This window comes from Gavia stellata, chromosome 2 (genome assembly GCF_030936135.1).
Source record: "Gavia stellata isolate bGavSte3 chromosome 2, bGavSte3.hap2, whole genome shotgun sequence".
NCBI classification, from domain to species: Eukaryota; Metazoa; Chordata; class Aves; order Gaviiformes; family Gaviidae; genus Gavia; species Gavia stellata.
Window position 1 is genome coordinate 19,858,144 of NC_082595.1, and position 13,554 is coordinate 19,871,697.

General features: G+C 57.3%; 1 protein-coding gene across 1 annotated transcript; it reads right to left on the minus strand.

The window, feature by feature from the left end:
• Positions 1–4,485: 4,485 nt before the first annotated feature.
• TMEM151B (transmembrane protein 151B) lies at positions 4,486–13,249 on the minus strand. Its single transcript, XM_059835661.1, has 2 exons — positions 13,157–13,249; positions 4,486–5,989 (listed from the first exon to the last, which is right to left on the minus strand). The coding sequence occupies exons 1-2, from the start codon at positions 13,247–13,249 to the stop codon at positions 4,553–4,555; spliced, it is 1,530 nt and encodes a 509-aa protein (XP_059691644.1). The 3' UTR covers positions 4,486–4,552.
• Positions 13,250–13,554: the final 305 nt, after the last annotated feature.

The window sequence follows — 13,554 nt, forward strand, 5'->3', positions numbered from 1 at the left end:
CTCTTCTAGGGATGTATTAACGCCATGAAGCGCCAGGAAGAGGAGCTGGCAGCGTTCCCACTTCACTTGTCCCGATATGAGAGGAAAGCCTGCTGACAAGCGCAATGCTGAGCCTGATCCTTGGCCCATGGAAAGCTGCAACGGGTGAATGATGTATGGAAAAACCCAAAGCCATCTGACTGCAGAGATCCTCTAGTTATTGCCCCCTTGTACTGACAAGCACTCGGCTTTCACCTTCCCAAAGGGTGATGTGGGCTGTCCTGCTTTCCTTGCGTAAAGGGCCAGCAGCTCTGTGTACTTTGCTCACTTTGAAGAGATCTTCTGCACCAGAAATGAGGACACAGCCAGCCTGACAGACCAAGGCATTGCTTGCACCTTTGGCCCTCTACTCTCGCCCAGGCCAGGCTCAGGGCAGGAAGGATTGACTCGCTACACAGGGAAAACTTCTGCACCATCACGAAAGCCAGGGTTTGCCCAGTAAGATCCTGGGGGAGAGAAGATACTGGGATTGGTGAAGGGAAGGCTGCAGAGACCAGATAATGCCTGCTTGTGTCGCGAAGGCCATGGGGAAAAGGAGCAGAGCCAATTAAACTCACCAGTCAAAGGAGGAGAAGTAATGGGATTAAGATACAGCAGGGAGAATTCAGGTTAGATAGAAGGGAGCAGGCTATCATGAGAGGAGCAGACTGGGCCATTGACTGAGCTGCCAAAGGAATCGTCGTCACCAACACAGACACAGCAGAGAGCAGATACAAGTCTGCAGGAAGAGCTGGCGCCTGACTGCTCCTCAGCCTGGAGCTGTGGCGGGTGGATGTCTGTGTGCCGGGGGAAATGGGACCACTCCACCACGGAGAGGCTGTGCGCCAGAACAGGGACAGACCGTCTTTGGATATCTGTGCTGATAACCTGAGCTGCAAGGAGAATTAAATCAGCTGCCCTTTGCCCAGGGCACTAGGGTCCTTCGCCAACAGTTAGGAGGAAACCTGTACACGCACACCCTTTCTGCTGGCTGCGTCCCATGCTGGGGGCGGGAAGGGAGAGCCCAGTTGTCTGCCATGAACTTCCCTGCCTGGCTAGACATGCTGCCCTGCCATTGCAAGCGGGGAGAAGGAGAGGGAGCACAACCGCAGTTTCAGTCTGTCCTCTTCAGTTCCACCACTTCTCTGCCAAGCCACCAGGCAGCTCCTGTCCATCCTGCCCAGTCCTGCTCCCCTCCCATGCCCAAGCATGCCATCGCCCTTTCCTCAGCCTCAGAGAGGGCAGGAAGGTCTCCAGCCTGGCAAGAATGGAGTAGGGTGGACCGATGGGGCAGCTCCACCAGGTGCAGTGGGGTAGGAGGGCTAAGAATATGAGGAAGAGATCTCCGAGAAATCCTGGCGTGCAGCAGAGCGCACTGGTGGGAGAGGTCCCACTTCTCCTCAGGGTGCTGTGGCTCTGGCATGGCCACAGACCGTGGCACTGGGACTACGTCTGGGACCCGGCTGCAGCTGGCACTATGTGCATGGGGAAAGTGTTCAGCAGCAGGAAGACTCTGCAGGGATCCTGCAGGCCAGAGCAGCAGCCGTGCCTCAAAGAAACGTGTATCCACCCGGAGAGATCACCTCCAGAATAAGATTTCGTGGGTGAAAATGGGACCAGAGGAACAAATTGAGGCAATCTCATGAAGAAGCCTAGAAAGAGACAAGGACAAGGTGCCTGAAAGCAGAACTCTGCTGCAGGTGCTAAAGGATGGGGACACAGAGCCCCTACTAATCTGTCCCTATTCTGAGGACTGTCTTTGCCCCAGGGAGCTAATAGAACTGCCAAACCTTTGATAAATCCTTCTGTCCAAAGCACCTTGGAGGCTGGAGATAGACAGATGAACCATCGCAGCCTAAATTCAAAGAAAACGTGTTGGGAAGGAGAAGCGGACCATGTCTCTCACTAATGACCCATTGCAGCTCCACTGACTGAACTTCTCCTGATTCACCAGGACATACAAGCACACACCATTATCTCCCCAGAGGCACGAGGACGCTCAGCATTGGCCTTGGCTTACATTAGGCCCTTGGAGAGAAAAGCACAAGCGCACAACAAACCAAATGTCATTGCTAAGCAAGAAAATCCCAGGGCAGCCAAGGGGGCTGTAGCGGCTTTCACCCAGTGTGAATCTGTGCCAGTAATGATGAGAACAAAACGAGGAGAAGGATGTGCCCACACTGGAGAACTTACGCTTCCCTGTTCTCAAAGGGACCCTCTTATTTAAGCCAACATCTAGGTCTGGCAGCGATAATAGGGGCAGATTACGAAACAGAATCATAAAGGAGTGGAATTTTAAGGGCCTTTCTGTTCAAACCACTGTTGTTTGGAGTCTAGGAGTTGAGATCCAGGAGGACAAGGGCAAGAGACACCAACCAGGACACGCAAGGCACAAAGAGCAGAAGAACAGACCACTCTGGGGGCAAAGCCAAGTGGAGGCTTACAATTCCCACAGGTGCTGACGACTCCAGGCTTGCCAGCAAGAGATGATTTTCAAAAGAGGAGTGATGTGGTGGAAGGGTGCATTTGCAGCCTCCCCAAGACCTGGGAGGAAGCTGTACAGCAGCATGACTAGAGAAACAGACCCTTCATTACTAAGTTGGCAGGAGGAAGACTGGCTGAACTAAATGAAATGCCTTACTGTTTGCTGTTACATCTTGCCCTTCTGTGATGGATGCAGAGGCAGACACCTAGCTCGAATGCCCAGGTGCTAATGGACTTGCTCTTGCCACCCAAGACCTGCTGTTCTCAGCCACAGTTTGCCCCAGTGGATGAGGGAAGCATGGTGAGGCTGAGGAGCAGTGCTGTCTGGAGAAATCGCTGGCTGATTTGGCATGCACTCCCCCAAAGCACTGACTGAGAAGGAGACAGCTTTTCTGAGAACAGGGACACGAGAGATCTGGGGATGTGTTGACGGAGAAGGAAAAGCAGGGTGCCTGCATGCTGCAGCCACTGATGCAGCTTCAGTGACATGAAGGCTCCTTGCCCAACGTCACCAAGATCCTTTCCAGCAGGATAGAAGGGGCAGCACAGAGCTGAGAGCAGGCCAACCTGCCCTGACAAGAGCAAGGCAGAGGAACCCAGGGGCTAATGGGCTACACAGAAGCCACCTCACTTCTCACAGCCTGACACCTCTCTGAAAAAACTTCTGTAGTGCAAACTGCTTAGTTTTAAGCAGGTTTGCCTCTAACGTATCCCCAGCCTCTGTTCTGCAGAGCATCCCTCACGGCAGATGCCTCCCTGCCTCCCAGCGGTGGGTCCTGCACCCATGGTGGGGTGCCACAGAAGGGGAATCCCTTTGCTCCTCATTTTCCCAGTCCAGGATCCAGACGCTCCAGCGTGCTTTTGCATTTCTCCCTCCCAGCCCCACAGAGCTATCTGCCAAAACCAGGCTGCCAGGTCTGCAGCCAGAGCGCAGCCTGATCTCATGCAAAATTCACTCTTGCAGACATTCACCAACCTGCTGCTCTATTATCAATAGGTGAACTGCAGCTGAACCTACCAGAGCCTTCCTTGATGCTTGTTGGAACCAATTAGGACACACTTCAAAGCCAGGAAGGTACCCCAGCCACTTGACACGCCACTTATTACCACAATGCCTGTCCCAGTGCCATCCTCTCCCCCTTCCCCGGCTCACCGGCAGCCTCCCGTTTTCTCTTTCCAGCTGAGCCCTCCTCCAGCAAGCGGATCAGTAGTGCCGCAGATCTCCGCTCCATCTGGGTTTGCACATTCATCCCTTCCCTGGGGCTGCCTGCCTGCTGTAATCCCAAACCAAAAGCCCTTTACCTAGGGGATGCTGACTCTCAGAGCTGGCGTGCCGAGGCTTCCTAAGAAGCTGAGCCTGCGATCCTTTGGAGGCGGTGCCATTCCCAGCAGTGAGAACAGAATAACAGTCGAAGCATGGTCTAAAAAAAAGAGTGGGGAGGGTGGGGAACGGTTGGGGGAATGGGAAGAACTGGATTTGTGGCTGTCAGCCTTTGCTCTAACCTGCTGCTCAGCTCCATGTGCCTGGATGCCCCAGACCTTTAGGCACAGGCAGTAACACACTGCTCCCAAAGGGCCCATTCCCCTCCACCCTGCGAGGGGTCTTGCTCCAGCATGGGCAGCGGGGTGGGCAGAGGTGCAGCAGGGTACTTTCTGGTGGCTGCTGGTTCCTTGGAGCACAAGCCAGTCTGGAGCCAGGGCCAGGAGCCAAAGCACCCCCCTCCCTGCATCAGGCCTGTCTTTTATTCCCCACTTTGGATCTTGATGCCATGAATTACGGTTTTGGGGTTGATTTGGTTGGTTTTGGTTTTTTTGCATGTGGTGGTCGGTCTAGAATTCTATGCCATGTCAGGGGGAGCATCAGCACTCACTCTTCCAAGAGGTCAGACCCACGGCAGCGGGAGCATTTGCTGGCTGCCGGAGCGAGATGCCGTGTCCTGCTCCATCCTGATGTCCTCCTGGGCCATCTCCCTCCCCTGCATTCCTCTCCCCAAATCCTGTGCTGGCTCGGGCCAGGCAACAGGCAACAAGATCTCACCGCCCTCTGCTTTCACAGTGAGGTCTCCACGCAGGACCCGTTCCGGTGGAGGTGACGGTGGTCGTGGTTCAGGCAGCCTTCATTGCGGTGCACGATGAGGATGGGGAAGTAGAGGGCATCCTGGTAAGGAGGGGGGTCTTCCTCCTCCACAGTCACCTGGCTGGAGAGGCGGGTCTGCTCGGTGGGACAGCTCTGCTCATTCAGGCTCCCGCTCCGGCTCTGCCAGAGGCAGCTGCGTCGCGAGCCGTACAGGCGGCCCAGGGAGAAACGGCTGCTGCTGAAGGGGATCCTGGGGCTGCCGTTGCAGATGCTCAGAGCACTGCGGGAGAAGATGGAGGAGCTGCTTATAGTCCTGTGGCACCGCTCACAGTTCTGCCGGTAGCCCCCGTACCGGCAAGCGGAGTAGCTGGTGCAACCGGAAAGCCCCACCAAGTCCATCAGGACCGCTTCTGAGTAGCTGGGCACCAGCTGCTGGTTGGATCGGATGTGCCACTCCAGCTCGGTGCTGTCCACCGTGTTGACGCGGGGCATCCTGCGGCAGAAGGAGCGCTCCTCGGCCGGCGTCACCGCCACGTAGTCGAATCCAAAGAGTTTCTCCACGTGGTAATGGACGTAGGAGGTGCGGTACTCATTTAGCACCCGCAGGGGCCAGGATAGGGTCAGCAGAGCCGCCACCCAGAAGACATAGTGGGATACGTACCAAGGCAGGTTGTCTGGGTCGGAAAAGGCCACCATGTATTCTTTGAAGTCCACGTTTTTGAGGTGCATACCCTCCCTGGCCTCCATGTAGTCATCTAGGCCCTCATTCTCTGTGAAGAAGCGGGCCCGCTGGGTCAGATAGGAGTTCTCCGACTCCACGTTGGCAAAGCTGAAACACTTGGTGAAGCGGAGCCGTGTGGCCGGGTAGCTCTCCAAGTCAATGAGGTCCTTGGAGATGTCCTTAACTCCACAATTGGAATAATCAAACTCGGCCTCTGCCACGTGGGTGTTGACCCGCTCGTGATACACTTGGGTGGTGGTGTAGGCATCCCCGTTGCGGTAGCGGGTAACCTGCCGGGTCCTGCGTACGTAGTGGTAGCTGATGGCCTTCCACCAGATGCAGGGGGTTGCCTGCTGCATGCGCTGCACGCGCTCGTGCACACTCTCCACGTCCACTTTGTACTGCAGCTCATTGCGGGTGTAGCAGTGCCAGCACTCCACCAGGTACACCACGTAGAGCATCACCAGGAAGGCCAAGGGGATGTAGACGTAGCCATTGGAACAGGGGCTGTCATGGTACATCATGGACTTGCCCTTGTAAGCGCTGTCAAAGGTCAGCCGGGTCACCTTGGTGACATGGCACCAGGTCATGGCTCCCATGCAGCCGTACATGAGGAGGGACAGCAGCAGGCATTTCCAGTGGGACTCTCGGCACAGGGACTTGCTGAAGGACTGCTTCACTGGCCGCTGCTGCTCCGGCAGACCAGGAGAAGGGGAGAGAAAACAAGAGAGGAGTCAGTAGGCTGCAGCGGCAGGGGGGAAGGGGAGCAGGCAGCAGGGTGCCGCGGTGGCACCTGTAGCTCTGTGAACGGGGACAAAATGGCAGATGCCATAGGTCTCGGAGCCTTAACGGGCAGGCCAGAGGCCAGGATCTCTCCCAGGATGACAGTCCCGCAGTGTGGGCAGTGGTCACCCCTGCTTCCCTTCGCGGTGCTCTGCCCCTCCTTTGGAGACGGCCAGAGCTCAGCTGGACGTGGAGGAGAGCAGCAGAGGGCAACTCTGCTGGTCTGCACCCCGAGCATCACCATTCTTCAATGGGGAGTAACCCCCACCACTGCCCCGTCCTGGGGAGGGGTATTGAAGCACAGCAAGATGGAGGCCGGGGGATCTCCCCCACATACCTCGGCTTCTGCACCCATCCCACCGGCGCAGGCAACTCTAACTGATGGGTTGTCCCACCTGAACACCTCACCACAGCTCATCCCACCATGCCTCTCACTGCTCACACGAGTCTCTCCCCCTTTCCCACCAACAACCAACAGCAACATTCAGGTTTCTCCTACCAGGGCAGCACAAGTGGCCTGGGGTGCCTGTAAGGTACAGAAATAGACCTTCTGCAGCTGGAAAGGCCTCTGTTTGGTAATGGTGATTCCCACCACAACAGTTGGCAGCCCAAGGGGCTCTGAAGTGCTTCGCAAGTGCTTTATAAACCACACAAATGGGAAAGTACTTTTCCACAACTGAAACGCAGCCATCTCTGGTGGGAGAGAAAGCGAATATGGAATAATGTCCTAAAAGGTGTTCAGGCTGGAAGAGAAGGGCAGCAGCAGGGAGGGCAAGCGGCCAGTCACGGCTGCCAGCAAATGTCCCTGCTTGCACTGGGATTTGGGTGTGACAGCCCACACTTCTGGAAAAACTGCTCTCAGGTCTTTCATGGTGTAGAAGGGGCAGGACTTCAGCTATAGGACTTCTGAAAGAGATTGCACTGGTGCTTTTACCATAGGAACTGTGCAGGGTCTCACAAAGACCTGGGAAAAAACCCCACTTAAGGAAACCTCTGTCACTCTCTGCAACACCCTGAAGTCTCAAGTATTGATCCAGCTTGGTCAGTGAGACCTGACCATATCAGACCCAGAGGGAGAACACGCAAGGAGGTTATTTGCTTTCTTACACAAAAGACTTCATCCAACAAGAATACCATCCAACCCATCAATCTCCAAAGGTGCGACCTGAGAGAGCAAGAACCCCAGCCTTGTGCAGATGCCACTAAACTCACTAAGAGGCTTTCAGCTTTGCTTTCCCTCCCCAAGTGCATGCAGCACGGCTCCTGAGCTCACCACTGCCATTGTAGGGCCTAACACCAGCTGTAATGACAACACCCAGGGCAGTGAAGTCCAAGTCTTGCCCTGTCCCTCCTCCATTCCTGAGCGCACTGGCCTGGAGAGGTCTTTCATCCAGGGATCCCAAAGAACTTAATGGGCTCATGCTGCTAGAAAGCAGGAGGGTAACTTACAGTCTTGCATGATAAGTGAAAGTAAAGCAAGAACCAGAGGTCACAATGTCACTGGCAGGTCTAGGGACAGATCTGGGCCTCTTCTTTCCTCTAAAAAATCCCCCCTGCTCTCCCTGAAGAGCCCCTCAGCCCTGGCTTGGTCCCCTAGAGTCCCACATGCTAATCTTTCCTCCCTACACTTTGCCAAAGCCTGGTCCACCCCATGCTAGTGGGACTTCTGCCACTGCGATTAGCAGGGTTGGATCTGGCCCAAATCTTCAACAGTGCTTTCTCTCCCTGAAGGAAGGAGCTTCCCTTCCCTTCCCGCGCGCCCAGCAGCCAGCCTGGGATGAGCGGAGCCAGCGGCACATCCAGAGGGGTGGCGAGGGGGATGATGGCACATCCCACTGAGGGTTCTGAGCATCGGTAGTGCTGAGCCCCTCTCTTTGGGGCAACCAGCTGAGAGTGAGAGCTGGTGACAGAGACACAGAGCCCAGGGAAGGCAGGTGGGGTAGCGCTGGTCTGCAGGCAATAGCGAGGGGCATGGGGCTGCTCTGCTCAGCAGCTCCGGCACAGACACATGTGGGCCCCAGTCTTCCCAGTGCGACCCTCCACTGCGGCAGCCTCATGGTCACGGGGCAAGAAGGGAACCCTGGGTAAGAGAAAAGGGAGCGAGGAGAGGAATTGGGGGGGCACCCAGCAGGCAGAGCCACCTGAGCTGTGCCCTCCCTGCTCGGGTCCACGCTGCGTTTACAAGAGCCTGCCCAGATCCCTCTGCCTTTGCTCGGCTGCAGCACGGCCCTCCCGCGCTGGACTGCTGTGCCACTCCCCAGGCGCCTGAAGGTTTCCTCTCCCACAGCTGCCTTCTGCGTTGCAAATCCTCCCCGGCAGCGGCAGCCCTGGCTGTGAGGCTCTAAGGGGACTGCTCAGCCAAAGGAGGAGCACGGAGGATCTGAGCAGGACATGCAAGGCACATGCTAACTCTGGGGCGTCTGTGGGGTGAGAAGGCTTGCACGGAAACAGTGCCTTGTTTGGGGGGATCTGCAAACGGAGCACAAGGAATAAAGGAAAGCATTCAGCTCACTCATTTGACAAGTTGGGGAAGGGGCACCAAGGAGGCAGGTCTTCGGCCAGGTCCGTCTCGGAAAAGCAAATTCCACCTCCCAGTCGCTCCACGGCCCCTCACATCCCGCACTCCCTGCATCGTCCTGCTCAGAAGGGCGATGCTGGCTGTCGCCCTGCAAAGAGGCAGGCAAGCCCCGCTGCAGTTACCCACCCGGAGCAGGGCGAGCAGGGAGTGCGATGCAGCCCAGGCTCAGTTCCAGGAACTGTGTTAGCAGGGCTCTAGTCCATGCATTAGTCTCCTCCTAGGACTACGCAGCATTTAGATACTGCAGCGCTTTTACAGGGTCATGCTAACCCCTGCTGTAAACTGTTTACAACCCAGTTTTGTCCTAGGCTTTTGAGGTAAAACACATACACATCGGCCATGCTGGTGGGGTTTCTGAAAGCTGACCAAATGCCAATGACAGGGGATACAACCACAGCAGAGATGGAGGAGGAGCCAGCTGCAGAGTCTAATCCCAGTAGGAACTGCAGCATCCCTGCTCCTCTCCCAGGCTGCAAAGGGCTCACAAGAGCAAACAACTGGCTCCATTGCTTCCCCCCGCAGAAGAAGCTGAATAAGGTTGCTTCCTCAAGCTCTTAACCAGCCTTGGAGAAGTCCAGCACAGTAAACTTGCAGATGAGAAAGCTGGGGAAAGGGAAATCCTTTCTGTCCCAGAACAGTGTCACTGGGAGGAGAGCAGGCTCTGATATAATTGCCATCATCATCTGCCTGCTGCAATCTGATGGAATGAGGTGAAAGGCTTGCCCCGCTTCACTGCAAACAGGGTTTCCCTCCATCACCGGGAGTCTCCCTCATTGCTCAGGCTTGAGCACTGGAGAGCGGTGAGCAAATCCGCTATTGCAGGTGCACTTGAACATCTGCAGTGCTAGAGGGCAGAACTGGTCCAGCCATAGCTCGGCCAACCCCTTTGTGGGACCCCAGTCAACGCTCTTCTCTGTGCTTCAGTTCACCATGTAGAACACATGGGACAACCCTTACCAGGCACCTGCGCGCTAACTGTAACACACATTGGGAAGGGCAAGGGGTAGAGTGCTGCTGCAGCCTCCCCTCCCTCATACATAGCGTTTGCCTCCAACGTTGCCCCTGAGGTGAAAGGAGATGGAATCCCACACCTGCAGCTGCTGCTCTGGGATGGATAGGAAGGGATGGAGGGGATGACTTACGAGCAGCTGTGAAGCAAATGGAGATGCCCGCAATGCACAGGGCAGAGGCAGTAGAAGAGGGGACCCCCATCACTGCTTGCACTAAACTTTGAGGTCTGGGGAATCCTCTTCTCAAAAAAGCCTCAAGGGGACAAACCCGCTCAGCATCTCAGTGGTCAAGCACATGGGCCGAAATACCTTCATCACCCCTACAACCTTGACCCTGCAACTTTGAACACTAAACAATTCCAGAAGTCCTTCAAGCTCTACAAAGCTCCTCTCTGAAACAGCCTGTCCCTGGCCCCATCTACTGTCCCTCCATTTAACAAGTGTTCCCGTGTCCTCACCTCCCGCACCTCTCACCTGCCTCTCCCTGCAGCGACCAGCCTGAAATCTCCAATTCACCCCCAGAATGCTAAACCCTTGCTTTACAAGACACCCCGGCATTCACAGGGTTAGGTGTCCTAGAGAAAACCCTCTACAGGACTGAAAAAATGAATCAAAAGTCCCAGAGCAGCAGCCTGAAGGCCCAGGTAGCTCCTGAGTGCCAGGCTGTGGCAGCAGCTTGCAGGGGACTCCAGTGGGACTCCTGAGCATCAGTTTCAATGGCTCTGCCCTGCCAATTTGCTTACATCATGCAACAAATGAATAAGCCCTGTCCCCTCTGACCTCAAATCCCCAGAACAAGGCAGGTGGGGAGGATCCAGTATTTTCTAGGAACTGCCACCGTGTTCCAAAGCCCCAGACAGACATTAGCAACTCCTGGTCAGCATGGTCCCAGGAAATCCCCACATCACACCCCACATGCCTACAGCCCAAATTCAGAAACTACCTGCCTAGAAGAAAGAGCTGGCTCAGCCCCAGGCTGGCAGCATTGCCAACTGCAGAGGAAAGGGGAAGGCTGAGCATCTAGGAGCCAGGGAACCCTGCCAGCAGTCAGCTCCTGCAGTGGTACCAAGGTCTCCATTTTTTACACAGCAACTTGGAGGAGGACTGGTTCTCTCCATCGGATCCCACCTGCGCAGCCAGACAAGGACATTTTTTAGCTTGTTCCCAGGCTGAAGAGCTTGTCCTTTTGGCATATCCTACCCTGCAAGGTGGAAATGCGTTGCTGAGTGAGATTCAGCTCACCACCAAGTGCAGGTGTATGCACGTGATGTCAACAGGGAACAAGGGCTCAGCCAGCTCTCTACAGCCAGGTCTAGCCATTAGCTCTTGCTCTTGCTACCTGCCTTGCTGGGACAAGCTGAGAAGAACCTGAAGCCCTGCATGGCTCTGAGTTACAGTGTTCCAAGACATGTCAAGGTGAGACACCTTCAAACAGGTCAGACCTAATTTCCCATTTTCCATTCCTCAGTCATCTCCTCCAGCTCTCTGCCAGCCCTGGCCAACGGGGATGGTGGGATTCAGCCACACTCCCAGGACACCAGCAGTTGGTCCCAATGGAAATGAGGACATCACACAGCCAATACAGCCTTACACAGGCACTATAGGGGAGCAGGAACATCCTCCCCTCACGGTATTTCTGAAGACAAGAGGATTGCCCTAGGTCAGCCCATGAATCCAAGCTCCCCACTAAGACCTCTCCTCATTGCATCAGATGAGACACCAGCAAGCATGGCACTGTCAGGAGAGGCTGCAGCTTCCCTCTCCTCCACCAGCTGCTTCATGCAAATCTGTGATAGCTTCTGGCCATGGGAAGCGTGCCCTTAGCCTAAACAGTGCAGGTCATGGACAGTGCAGGCCCTTCTGCCTGCTCCCACGGGGTAAGAGTATACCGACACCCTAGTTGGCAGCCACCGCAAAGCAATCAAAGCCCAGACGATCTTTTCATAATCCCTGCGAGCCAGGGGACACTGTAGGCGAGGGAAACTCACCCAGGCACTGCCCCTGCTACGCTTCTTTCATTCAAACCATCTCTTGCTCTGGCACCTCTCAACAGCTACAGTGCTCTCTTGAATGTAGCACCAGCTCTGCCAGGGCACTGGGGCCAACAGACCATGTCCCAGCATGGCACAAGCATGTCCTCATGCTAAAAAGGTGCTTCACGGCTTAGCTACCCTGCTCAGGATCTGTTTGGAGAGCCTGAGCTCAGGGCACCGGGGGCTGTTGAACGGAAGCAGGGAGAGAGGAACAGCGGCAGAACAGAGTATACAGTATTTGTACAGTTTCCCAGTCCTTGAACTTCAGCATCCCTCTCCCACAATTATTTATATCTAAATATAAGTCTGTATGTATAGAATAACCGTGCAGGGGCACGCATGTTCTTCCTAAGCCAGGCAGGCAGAAAATACCAGGATTATGCAGCAATTGCTAACCGCAGCTCCTCAGCAGCAGAGGACGAGTGATGCGCCAGCTTCTGAGCACCCCCCACAAGCTGCCCTTTGAGCTGTGGTCTCCCCAGTGAGGACAACCCACCACACCAGGAGAATGCTGCCCTTCCTACGCTGCCTACCTGCCCTCCATGGGGCGCTGGCCCCACGGCATAAGGTGGGTCTTGCTAGTGAGTGCGGTTGCTTTCTCTCCTCTTGGGAAGCCCAAGCTGCAAGCAGGATCTGTGGGGGCAGACAAAGGGGCTCGCAAAGGGGCTCCCCGTGTTGCCCCCTGTGCACAGAGCACCCCGCTCCTGACCCTTTTTAGCGTCTGCTGCCTGGACTCCAGAAAACTCATCAGTCAGGGAGGGGGGGACTGCAGCATACCTGGAGGCAAGGCTGTGCTGGTACCTGGCTGCCCTAGCCTGCACCTTCTGCTCCCCCCAGCCAAGCTCCAGCTGGGAGCAGCCACCAGTGACAACCCCAGGCTTCACCGTGTCCCCAAACCCTCTCCCCGCTGCTCACCGCGTCTTCCCTCGCAGCGACCCAGGCGGCTGTGCTACCTCCTGGCACCCCCCAAAGCCAGAGCGGGGGGGGGGGGGGGGGCGGGGGGGTGTCTCCATACTCATTTCTCCCGGGCGTAACAACCTCTTCCCATTGCAGCGAGCCCAAGCTGCGCCCCGCGTTTCCCTTTTGTGATTTCCTCCCTTCCTCCTACACACCAGCCGTCCCCGGCCCCATCTCCGGGCGGCGCTGGCTGCTGAGCCCTTCCAGCCCCGGGGGCAGCGGACGAGCCCGAGGTGACAGGCGAGCGATGGAGACGGGCAGCATGCCGGCGGCGTGGACCGACGGGCGGGTTTCCTCGCCCCCGCCGCCGGCCCGCACCGCAGCCCCGGAGCCGGAGGAGGGGAGAGGGGCTCCCGGCGACGGGGTCCGTACCTGTGCGGGCAAAGCCCGGCCCGGCCCGCGGCGGGGCGGTCAATGAGCGCGCCATGCAAAGCGGGCGGGGAGGGAGGGTGGTTGGGGGCAGCCCCGGGCGGGGGGGGCGGCCGCTCTCCTCACCTCCTCTCGGGCCCCCTCCGCCTCCTCCTCCGGAGGCACCGGCGTGCTGCTGCCTCCCTCGCTGGCGGCGGCCGCCGAGGCCGGGGGGGACATGGCGGCGGCGGCGGCGGGGGCGCCCCGCTGGCGGTGCCTGCGGGCTGGGCAGCCGCATTATCCCGCCCGCCGCCGGGCGCTGCCTCGCCGGTCGCCGGGCGGGCGGCGGGGCGGCGCGGCGGGCGGGCGGCGCGGCGGCATGGCCCCCAGCCGCGGCACGGCGGCAGCGCTCGCCGCCCGCCGGCCCCCGGCCCCGCCGCAGCGCAGCGCCGCGCCGCTGCCGCTCCCGCGCCCGGCGCGGCGGAGGGCGGGCAGAGCCGCGGTGGGAGGGCCGCGGCGGAGGCGGGGGGGACGGGATGGGGATG